The sequence below is a fragment of the Microcaecilia unicolor genome, chromosome 1 (genome assembly GCF_901765095.1).
Source record: "Microcaecilia unicolor chromosome 1, aMicUni1.1, whole genome shotgun sequence".
Classification (NCBI taxonomy): Eukaryota; Metazoa; Chordata; class Amphibia; order Gymnophiona; family Siphonopidae; genus Microcaecilia; species Microcaecilia unicolor.
In genome coordinates, this window is record NC_044031.1 from 599668146 (window position 1) to 599680766 (window position 12621).

Below are 12621 nucleotides of genomic sequence, written 5' to 3' on the forward strand. Positions count from 1 at the left end.
GACAGTGATGACATCCTGAAGGTTACCCATCATTTGTGCCCACTAAGAAGGTGGGGTCCATTGAGCTGGCCTCAAATTATGCTAAACTGTACCTACTATACACTGCCTTGGGTGAATCTCTTCATAAATGCGGTTAATAAATCCCAATAAAAAATTGAGGCACCCCATGGGACTAGCATATATGCTGGAGGCCATGTGGCCTAGCAATCTCAACATTTGCAGACCTGATACATGCTGACGATGGCATACCCTTCTAAATCACTGATGTGAAAGCCTCTATTCGTGGGGTTAGGAGGAAAGCATTGGCTTGAGTCGTGACTAGCTGGGCTCCAAAGAACTCTGATTGTTGGGATGGGCAGAGGTGGGATTTGGGATAGTTTATGACAGGTAGTTTATGACTAGCAGAGCCGGTAGTGGGAGGCGGGGCTGGAGGTTGGGAGGCGGGGATAGTGCAGGGCAGACTTATACGGTCTGTGCCAGAGCCAGTGGTGGGAGGCGGGACTGGAGGTTGGGAGGCAGGGATAGTGCTGGGCAGACTTATACGGTCTGTGCCAAAGCTGGTGGTGGGAGGCGGGGATAGTGCTGGGCAGACTTATACGGTCTGTGCCAGAGCCGGTGGTTGGGAGGCGGGGCTGGTGGTTGGGAGGCGGGGATAGTGCTGGGCAGACTTATACGGTCTGTGCCCTGAAGAGCATAGGTACAAATCAAAGTAGGGTATACACAAAAAGTAGCACACTATGTTACTAGTAGCATCAACCCCTGAATGGTTCTGCCCACTGATTCTTTTGCATTTTCCTCTGATATGCTCATGACTAGCCAATCATCTAAGTAGGAAAACATGTGCACATCCAGCCTGCATAGTGACATTGACTATTGCAAGACATTTTGTGAAGATTCTTGAAGCTGAAGCGATGCTGAATGGCAGTATGCAATATTGGTAGTAGTGGCTTCTTACTTACAATCAGAGATAGTTCCTGGGACTAGGTCACTGGTGTGCTGGAGCAGGCTTGCACTGGCTCGCAAGAGCCGGTAGTTAATTTTTGTAGCATTTTGCAAGCCGGTTTGCCTCTCCTCCCCCGAGCTGTAGGGTCTCTAGCAAATACCTGAAGGCAGCCTCCCTGGTGGTCTAGTGGATTCTTCGTGGCAGGAAAGAACCCCAGTCTTTCCTGCCCGCTGCTGGCGCTGACCCTTCCGCTGCAAAACTGCTCTTTAAAAAGGGCTGCCAAGACTTCCGCTGGAGTCTTTTGAGAGGCCGTCTTTGTTAAGTCTCGGCAGCCATTTTAAATACGATGCGGCAGTGGGAGGGTCAGCGCCAGCAGCGGGCAGGAAAGACTGGGGATCTTTCCTGCCCCGAAGAATCCACTAGACCACCAGGGTGGCTGCCTTCAGGTATGTGCTGGGACCCTGTGGCTCAAGGGAGGAGGTCTGGAATAGGTGGGGTGGATACTGTAAAAAAAAAAAAAAAAAAAGTTGTATTTTCAAACATGCCGGCTTGTGCATATGGATGTACACGGAGGAAGTATAATAAGGGTTCATAGGTAGAGTAGTAATTTCTTATAAATCATAAACGGTGTGTCATTTGGAGGGGCTGGTTATAGGGACACCCTAATCTTGTTATATTGGTGCAGAGATTTTTTTTGCCTCCTGGTAAAGGGTTTCTAAAACAGACATCATGTTATGAGAATCAGGTGCTCAACATTCAGAGTTTCTGTCTAATTATTTACTTATTTATGGCATTTTATCCCAAATTAGACTGCAACCTGGGAGCATTTAAAATCTTTTTTTCCCCTGAAGAGAGTAATGCATTGCTCCCCTAGGCTCTCTCCCTGGGTTTAGCCAGCTCTGCAATTGGGGGGGGGGGGGGGGGGCCCCTCCCCCAAATTGCAGTAATGGCCATACCCGGGGAGAGAACCTGTTGTTAAAAATTTATCAGCACACCACTAGACTAGGTTGTATATGGATGTGGGTATAAGCATCCTTTAAATCCAAAGAGCATATTCAATCTCTTTCCAGAATCATGGGGAGCACAGTACCCATGGAAACCATCCTGAACTTTTGTTTGGTCAAGTACTTATTCAGAGTCTTTAGGTCCAGGATGGGATGGATATTCTTGATGACTTGGAATAGAATCCCTTCCTCTTTTCCCTTAGTTGAACGAGTTCAACCACAATGTCCTGAAAAAATTTAAGATTCCTGGTGCTGAAAGCTTATGTTGATGCTCGTGGCAAGAAATTTTAAGGGAATCTTTTTTCAATTGAGGTATGTAACGTGTCTGGATTGTTTTGAGGATCCATCTGTCTGGTACCTGCAGCATTCTTCAGCGCAAGGCCTTGAGGCTCACTATCATCTTGCTACAGACTAGGGACTTTGTGAATTGCTAATGTGGCCATTTAAACATCTAGTTGCCAGCTATAGCTCTGCGAAGCAGATTGGCTCCACCAACCGACCTTATCTGTGCCCACAGCGTTCTTCAGCACGACTTCTTCTGAGGCTCACTATCATCTGGCTACAGACTGGGGAGTTTGCAAGTCGCTACTGTGGACATTTAAGCATCTAATTCTTTGCAGTGAGAGTTAGTTTCCAGCTATAGCTTGGGTGGGAGGGGGTTGGTGACCACTGGGGGGTACGGGGAGGTGATCCCCGATTCCCTCCAGTGGTCATCTGGTCAAATCGGACACATTTTTGAGACTTGATCCTGAAAATAAATGGGCCAAGTCGGCCAAATGTTCGTCAGGGCCGCCCTTCTTTTTTCCATTATCGGCCGAGGACGGGCATCTCTTAACCACGCCCCTGTCCTGCCTTCAGTACACTGCCGACATGCCCCCTTGAACTTTGGCTGGCCCTGCGACGGAAAGCAGTTGAGGGCAGCCAAAATCGGCTTTCGATTATACCGACTTGGCCACCTTTAGGAGAAGGGCGCGTATCTCCCGATTTGTATCGGAAGATGGCCGCCCTTCTCCTTCGAAAATAAGCAGGATGGTCATTTATTTTAGAATTATACAGGAAAGGGGCAGCAGTATTCTGCCCTTTTCCAGAACCACTCCAGACTCTAGAGAAGCACTGAAAAAGGTCAACCAGCGGAGTTGTCAGAAGTTCCCTAAGTTCCTTCTGTACTCCGTACATTCAGATGTATGCCATCCAGCCCACTCACTTTGTCCACCTTTAGTTTAGCTAGCTTCTCACGAACACAGTCTTCTGAAAATCATTCAGGGACTACCACACATCCTTTCATATTTGTGTTTGTCCTCTATGGTCCTGCTCCCAGCCCTTGAGCTGTGAACACAGAACAGAAATATCCTGTTAAGCAATTCTGCCTTATCGTTATCAGTTTCTACACATTCGCTCTCTCTTTACCTTTGAGTCTTACAGTGCCACATTTGCACTTCCTCCTACCATTAACATATGTAAAAAATGTCTTTGCCTTATTGGCTATTTTTCCTTCCATTTACACCTTTGCTTTCCTGACTACTCTACCAGTTTCTCTTAGCTTTTCCAGATATTGTCACCTGTCTTCCTCTTTCTGCAATCTCTTGTAGTTTATGAAGGCTAACTTCTTTATCCTTTTCAGCTACTACTTTTGGGAACCAAAGCAGCCTTCTTTTCCACTTACATTTATTTATTTTCCTTACAAAAAGTTTTGCTGCCCTTACAATCGCTCCTTTCAGTTTTGCCCACTGCTTTCCAACTTTTCCAGATATTCCCATCCAGACAACGCCTTGAGGCCCTCTATCTGAATAATGCTGATGTGATCTTAGTGTCCCATGCAGCTCCTGGAGCCATATAGGGCAATGCCTCCTATGCCAAAGATGATGGACCGCACTTATCAGTGCCAAAAAAAGTCATTTTTGCTGCTTTTCTTGACCTCTAATGCCTGGTTTTGACATCTGTGAACAGAATTTACAAGAAGAGGAATTATGACTAGGCCACAGACACTAGTTATGGGTGTCCCTGATGGACAAGGTCTTCTGCTCAGTGTGCAGCAGAGCCAAAAAGCAAACAATGTTAGAGATTATTAGGAAAGGAATAAAACAGAGAAATACCCAGTGTACCTGAATGTAACTCACTTGGAACTACTACTGAAAAAGGTGTGAGCAAAATCCAAATAAGTAAATCAATAAATATCATAATGCCCTGTATCACTCCATAGTGAGACCACAATTTGAGTAGTGTATGCAATTATGGTCAGAGACAACTAAAAAAAAAAAAGAGTGGAACTGGAAAAGGTACAAAGTAGGGCAACCAAAATGATTGAGAGGATGGAACAACTCATATGAGGAAAGGCTAAAAAGATTAGGGATCATCAGTTTGGACAACAGATGGCTGAGAGGAACTACGATAGAGGTTTATAAAATCCTGAATGGAATATAATGGGTAAATACAAATCAATTGTTAACTCTATCAAAAAGTACAAAGACTAGGAAACACACTATGAAGTTACATAGAAGAAAGTATTTTTTTCACTCAACAAATACTTAAGCTCTGGAACTCATTGACAGAACAAGTGGTAAAAGCAGTTAATATAACGTTAATGTAACAGGGTTTCAAAAAGGTTTGGACAAATTCCTAGAGGAATAGTCCATAAATCATTAAGGCAGATCTGGGGAAAGCCACTGCTTATCCCTAAAGTTAAGTAGCATGCAATCTTGCTACCTTTTGAGACCCTGCCAGGTGCTTGTGACCTGGATTGGCTACTTTTAGAAACAGGATACTGGGCTAGATGGACCCTTGGTCTGAGCCCGTATGGCAACTCTTATATTCTTACGGTCCTGCTGAACCTAAAGCATTTCTTAAAACCACTGACAGTTTTCTGGGGTATACTAGGAAAAATATCTGAGGAGAAATCAAATGGCTCCATGGCAAAAAAAGTCCTTGACCGGGTACCCAAAGTCTATGAGGGGCCTAGTGGGCTGTGGAAAACAAAGAAAAATGACAAGTGCCAAAAAAGCTAACAAAAATAAAAGGGGAGAGGAGAGACACTGGCCCCGAACAAGGAACCTGTATAATCATAAACATTTAACATTTGATACTCAAGTTTCCTCAGTAATCACAAAATCTTTCAGGTCTCTTTGGAAACTAAAAAGGATCAGACCCTATTTCTCATCAGAAACATTCAGACTATTGGTACAATCATTAACATGATTCCAATTTGATTACTGTAATATCATATATGCTGGCTGTAAGGAGTACCTGTTGAAAAAACTCCAAACATCTCAAAACACTGCAGCCAGGTTAATGTACAAAATTTCTCGTTTTGAAAGTGCCTCCTTTACTAATCAAATTACACTGGCTTCCCATCAAAGCGAGAATCACCTTCAAATTATGTAACTTTATCTTTAAAATCCTAAATGGCACAGCTCCAGACTACATGGTACCATTAATAAAGTTTTCACAAAGACACTCTAAATATGAGGCAAGAAACTATCTCTGACTACACCTCCCAAATTGCAAAAAAGTGACCTACAAAACTGTCCACTCAGCAGACTTCACCTACCTAGGAACCAAATGGTGGAACTCCTTACCATCCAAAATAAGAAATATACAGGAATATACTAGATTCCACAAAATCCTCAAATCATTCCTATTCAAACAAACCCTCACAAAGAACAGCCATATCTCAAACAACTAATTATTACTTGAATTGGTTATTACTCTATTTACCATTATCCTTCTCTTTGCTTCATGTACAATTTCTCATTCATAATAGATTTTGTAAACATTAAACATCCATAGCTATCCCAGTATGTTTATGATACTGTATTGTTAAATTGGATTCTTACAACAAATTACTTTCTTATGCATTATTCTTGGTTATGTATCTATAATGTGTATTGTAAGCCACACTGAACTCAAACATTTTGGGATAATGTGGGATATAAATGTCACAAATAAATAAACTTACACGCAAACAATTCGGAGCAACACAGCAATCACAATAGAAACAAGGAAACATGTTCACATTGTTCCGCAGAACAAAATGAACTAAGCTGTCTGTGCTATGACAGCAGGCAGGAAGACATATGCATGAGCAGCAGGCCTCTTCCAAAAGCTTCTCGAAGAATGCTGGGGAGCGCTTACCACTACAGTCTTTGCCAGATGACATCGTCCATCAGTGTGAATATTACAACTTGCTTGTGCTCGGATAAAGAAACTTTATTCATACAACTATAGCACAGCCTGCCAACAGTATATCCTTTCCCAGTTCCCCAAAATAAATAGAAAGCAAAAAAAAAAACCAAAAAAAACAAGCAGAGTCAAGAACAGACATGTGTTAACAATACACAATTTTTGGCAACACAGAAACTGACAGTAACATGCAATGTTGTGGCAAAAACAAGTTCATGAAATTTAGAAAAATGTACCTGAGCATGCTTTCATTCATCTGTTCATCAAGGTCATCAGAATTACAGGAAACAACTCCAAAAGAGCCTACTGGCTGCTGAGTTATAGGAACAGAGGTTTGCTTTGAACAGAAACCAATCATTGGTGGAGTCTCTTGGAGTATAGAAGAAAAGGGCAAGCACGTGGCAGTGCAAGAGACAGAGAGATTAATACCTTCACTATTTTTTCTGTTTTCAAGAGTTAAAGCAGAGCTGCTTGGAACAGACTGATTTCCCTCTGTAACTGCAGAAGAAAATGCACTAGCTCTGGCAATATCTTCTGAACCATCATTATCCTGATCATTGTTCCTGCTATTTTTATATGTTACATGATCCACCGTGGGAGAGTCATTAAGTTTAATTTCTTGTAAATTATGAAAATTCTCAAGTATCATTTCATCTGCATTTGGGATAATAGTTTCACCATCTCCAACAGCAATGCTTTCGTTTGATGTTGTTATTGATGTTTGCATTCTTTGTGTACAGTCTGGCATTGTATTAGCACTGTTGGAGACATTTTCAACTTGTGAAAAACCTTCAGGCATAGGCAAAACTATTCCTAAAGTACTATGATCACAGTTACTTGCTTGAACTGTAAGAATGTTTGCATCCACATAGTTGCAAATGTGATCTTTTAAACTAAGTTTAACTGATGAATATTCAGTAACACTTTCACAGTGATGTGTAATTAGGTGTTTGTTCATATACTTTGAATTATCAATCCTTACAGACATATTTTCAGTTTCACATTTGTCCTCCATGAATAAAGCCTCAGAGCAATCACCTGTGATTGAACTGACCTCTAATTTGTCATGTGCAATTATGTCCTGAGAACTAAATATTTTTCCCTCTGGGTCAATATTCTTTGATTCCTCAACATGCTCTGCTAAGTATGTCTCAGCATGCCCAAACATGGCTTTTGAGATTACATTTTCCTGTTTGAAAAAAACGGCATCATCTGCAGAATCCTCTGGGCTACTGATATGTGGAGCCGAAGCAGACTTTGTCAGTTTTGTAAGCTCCACTTCCCTTGCTTCTTCTTCAAATGGCAAAGAACTAATTGAAGTCAATGATGCTTGAATCCCACTTGGTAAGCTTGTATTGCTTTCTGTTTGGCCTCCTCCTAAGGAGTTTCTGTGGAGGGTATGCCTTCTTACTAAATGTTGCAAGAATTCACGATCACTGGGCAAGTCTAGAGCTCTGCTTCGAGCATCAGACCAAGCCACAGAGCTCGGTTCACTCTCAATCCCTGAGTCGGAAATTAATGAGGATGATCTCTTTATAATCCCAGTGCTCAAAACAAAATCTCCACCGTCGTAAGTCTGTTGATCCTTAGGAAAAGATTTGAATTGCACCGATTCTTTGTCTGCTTTGGTAAAAAGGTCCAAACTGTCCATTCTTGGCACGCTTTTCAAAGTAGAACAAGTGGTCTTGCTATCCTGACTGATCTGTTCATCAGGGTTGCTTAAATAATTTTGTACAATATTTTCAGAAGTGGTATTTTCATAGTTCTTAACCATAGCTGGTTCACTCATCTTAGACCAGGCAGATACATCAGAAGTTTCTACTGCCCCATCTGTACCCAAAGCACTGATTACCAACACAGTGCCACCTTTGTATGGGTCCCTATTGCTAGGCTTCACTTCAATATACGTTACACGGGGGGATCTGTTTTCTTGAACTGTTTCTTCTGCAGGTTCTTCCGCACCTTCTTCAGTACTTGCTAAATTCTTGGGCTCCATGTCTATTGCAATTTCACTGCAACATAAGCCATTATCTTGTAATAAGTTATTTTGACTTTTTACCTCATTCACCTGACATTGATTAAAATCTCTGTCCAGAGAGGCATCAGCAGATAAATCACTGCAGGCACATGATGTGTCCACTGAAATATTTTCATTTATACTATTACTGTGGGTTGGAGGACAATCTTTCCTGAAATCTGTACTTTCCAATGGAATTTCATTATCAGATAACAGGTCCATATTATCTTTCATTGTATCTAGCACTTTCCTGTCCATAACAGGCGATATGGTGCTTGAAGTTCTTTCTAAGTCCTGAGCTGAAAATTAAATAATTCATTTGTGAGAAAATATTCAGTACATCTAACTTGATCAGTTATAGTAGAAGGGGGATAATTTCATACAAATAAAATGAAGTTACTTACCCTGTAGCAGATGGTCTACATGGACAGCAGGTTACATAGCCTTACATACGCATGTCATCCAATGGGGTTTGCATGTGAACGCTGTCCAGCTTATTTACAACAAACTTTTGAGAGCATTGTACTGTGCATTACTGCACCTTCCCACCAACCACTGTCTTGCAAGACCTAGCCCCTAGCCAGTCAGAGATAGCTTATAAAATACAACTCTGATGGGAGGAGAGAGGGAATAAGATCTTGTGTCCTGCTGTTAGATGACATTTACTACGGGGTAAGTAACATCCCAACCTATATTCAAAGCGCTTTAACTGAGCAGGGATTTCTCTGCCTGGTTAAATCGCTCATCACTGACTTAAATGGTGATATTTAGCAGCATTTAACTGGACAGTGCTGCTGAATATCACCGCAGACCGCCCAACAAGAAACTGGTCTGCTGAGAAAAAACCGGGACCCACATAACTAATCCCCTCCCAGCCCCTGAAAAATCCCCCCTTCCTTCCTACCCACTTCCCTCAGCTCACAAGACTGTAAACCATCCTTCCCCCTCAGAATGACCCCTCCATCCCAACCTCCCTGCCAATGTAGGTAGGCCCCCCCAGGCCTACCTTTATCTCTAGTGGTGGCAGGAGCAAAGCCCACTCACTTCTGCCCCTTGCGGCTGCCTCTTGCAAATGGCTGCCATGACCTCTCGCAGTACTACACAAATACAGCAAGTTACCCAGAAGGGGTAAGGAGAGCCGTTCCAAGGGGAAGGAGGGTTTACAATCTCCCAGACTGATTGGGGGGGGGGGGGGGGGGCTGTAAAACTCAGTTACGCAGGTCCTGGCTAAATATCACCCCGGGACCCTCATAGGCTCTGGCGGCCATCTCCACCATATTTAGTCCCCTATATATAGTGCCCTGAGAACATCTAGCCACCAGCAATCAGCATTTTAAAAAATTCTGACCGTCACTTGCTGAATACTGGCCTGATCACCTTCTATAAGGACAAGCAAGATAACATAGCCTTACATTTGGGACTCCCTGCCTTCAAGAAAAAAAGAGAATATGCAGAAGTTCCTGCAAAAGGCAAGGGTTAATAGACAATGGTAGCCTGCAAAGAAGAACTTATAACTTTTTTTTTTTTTTTTTTAAAAGCAGTCTGGAATAGAAAATAATGTGCCTAGGCTGATGGAGTTAGATTCTAAACTCTAAATAGATACTGAAGCACTGTGTGGCCAAACTGACTGTCACATCAAGACCAAATATTCCCTCCAAGGATCAAGCTGATGTGAGCAAACATTTTTTCTTCACAAGCAAAAGACTTGAGTTGATGTGAGCAAACCTTTTTTCATTACATTACCCTGTGAGCACTTCTTACAGATATGAACACAGACATTCACACACACATACAGAAGCACTCACAGGGAGGATTGAAAGAATTCCATGAGCCATGCTCTGCATGTTTTCCCTATTTGTTCCCTTGTAGTTTTACGTTTATAGCAATTCTGAATTTTACTCAACTACTAGATGTTTAGCTTGGCTTAGGTAGGGGGCACAGTGCTCCCCGTTCATGAGAATCACTCTTAAAAAAAAAAACAAGATGGGGATAGTAGGAGCAATTTTGAACACAGCAAGGAAAGACCTCTTCACTGTCTACCAGCTGTCTCCCCCAGTACCTCTGTTACTGATGGTATTATGCATGCTGTATAAACTCCAGGGAATTATGTAACAAAAAAAATCAAAATAATGCATGACAAAATAATACAACATATTAAAGCAGTGTTCTGGAAATATATGCAGGCACTCTAACACTTGGCCAACGGGAAGATGCTGGACTAGGGAACTACAACTGACCAAGAACCATGTGAACAGTGATTTGCAGCAGCAATTATAACAAATCCTGATGTTACTATCAATGTTTTTGGTAGGCTGCCAAATGGAAACCTGGCTTCAGCTCTGCTAGTTCTTAGTTTGCCGCTGACTTACGAAATATTAGGAATAGCTAATACAGATATGTGTTATCTGTAATAGATGTACCTAATGGTTAGAGCAGTAGGCTGAGAACCAGGGAAGCCAGGATTCAAATTCCACTGCTACTCTTTGAAATCTTGGACAAGTCACATAACCCTTCCCACTGTCTCAGGTACAAAACTTAGACTGTAAGTCCTCCATGGACAGGAAAATACCTAATGTATCTGAATGTAACTTGCCATGAGCTACTACTGAGAAAGGTGTAATCTAAATATAAATCAAAATCCAGTACCAGTCACACTGTGAAGTAATACAAACCACTACAAATGCAACTCAGGACCTACCATTTCATAACAGCCTACCTAGGACAAGGTAAAAACAAAAAATACTTGGTGAGCATTAAATCATCAATACATTAAGGGAAAACTAAACAAGCCAGATTTGTACAGATCCCACCCAGTATGGATTAATGTTAAAGGAAATTAGGGATGCAAACAAACTGGGCAGCACAATAATAATGGGTGATTTCAATTACCACTAATTATACTCAATTTTTTACTATAAACAACCCTGTATTGCAGGTGCCAATGCACATGTATATATGAAAAAATACGTGGAGAAAAAAAGACTTCAGAGCCCTCAGGAATAATTCTCTTTACAATGATATGTTCAAAACAAGAGAACTCCTTACTTCAATCATTAGTCTTCACAAAAAAACTCCACTCTTCTGATTCACAAAATACTAGTGCATGCACTTCAAACAATACAAAAGGTAGAGGCTGTTTCTCACGCCATAAAGCCGGTGAACACTATCAAAATTGTAACTTAGCTTGTGTCTTCTAAATGTCCATTCTTTTCCAAAATGTCAGCTACAGAAACGCCCAACAGGAGAACCCTGTTTCGCCACCACCGGGCTATTTCAAGGGCTAGAATTTTCTTTCTTCAAACAATATTATTCCACCACTGCTTTGCCCCTTAATGGCGTCTTTAAACTTCGAATGGCTTCCTTACTCATTATATAACTGACTCTCCCCCGTCACTTCCTCTGACGTCATATCCTTCTTGACGTCCAATGCTTTCCAGGATCCCCAACCCGTCACTACAGGTTAGGAGTGCATCATAAAAAGGCTTTCCATTCTATCGAAATATTTAACCCCTTTGGGATCACAGTTTGTAAAGAAAAAATCCATCGTTGTTCTTTTTGTCTAAGCATTTTTCTCACATCTCCTCTCCTCTCAGTTACAGCAATCTGTTCCAACACAATACAGCGTAGATCTGAAAATTCATGATTTTTCAGTAAACAATGAGAAACCAAGGGTTCATATGTTTTTCTGGCTTGTATGCAGTGACGATGTTCAATCAACCTTGTCTTCAACATTCGAGATGTTTGCCCCACATAATACAATTCACAAGGACATTTCAATAAATAAATCACATTTTTTGATTGACAATCTGTGATGGCTTTCAGCATAATTTTCCTGCTAGTACGAACATCCTCAAATGCATGCTCGTTCAACATATTTGGACATACTGAACAATGGCCACAACCCCCATGATGGCCTATGATTCTGTCCCTCCCACTCTGTCTGTTCCATGTATCCGCTCGACACAAAACATCTTTTAAATTACTCTGTCTTTGATATGAAACAAACTGTGATCCCAAAGGGGTTAAATATTTCGATAGAATGGAAAGCCTTTTTATGATGCACTCCTAACCTGTAGTGACGGGTTGGGGATCCTGGAAAGCATTGGACGTCAAGAAGGATATGACGTCAGAGGAAGTGACGGGGGAGAGTCAGTTATATAATGAGTAAGGAAGCCATTCGAAGTTTAAAGACGCCATTAAGGGGCAAAGCAGTGGTGGAATAATATTGTTTGAAGAAAGAAAATTCTAGCCCTTGAAATAGCCCGGTGGTGGCGAAACAGGGTTCTCCTGTTGGGCGTTTCTGTAGCTGACATTTTGGAAAAGAATGGACATTTAGAAGACACAAGCTAAGTTACAATTTTGATAGTGTTCACCGGCTTTATGGCGTGAGAAACAGCCTCTACCTTTTGTATTGTTTGAAGTGCATGCACTAGTATTTTGTGAATCAGAAGAGTGGAGTTTTTTTGTGAAGACTAATGATT

General features: G+C 41.7%; 1 protein-coding gene across 1 annotated transcript in view; it reads right to left on the minus strand.

Annotated features, from left to right (window-relative positions):
- The window catches only part of FAM135B (family with sequence similarity 135 member B), a 283306-nt gene that overhangs the window by 95185 nt on the left and 175500 nt on the right, over positions 1-12621 (minus strand). Inside the window, exon 13 of the mRNA XM_030219522.1 lies at positions 6360-8439. Within this exon, the coding sequence (XP_030075382.1) occupies positions 6360-8439 (2080 nt within the window). The remainder of the gene's footprint in view (positions 1-6359; positions 8440-12621) is intronic.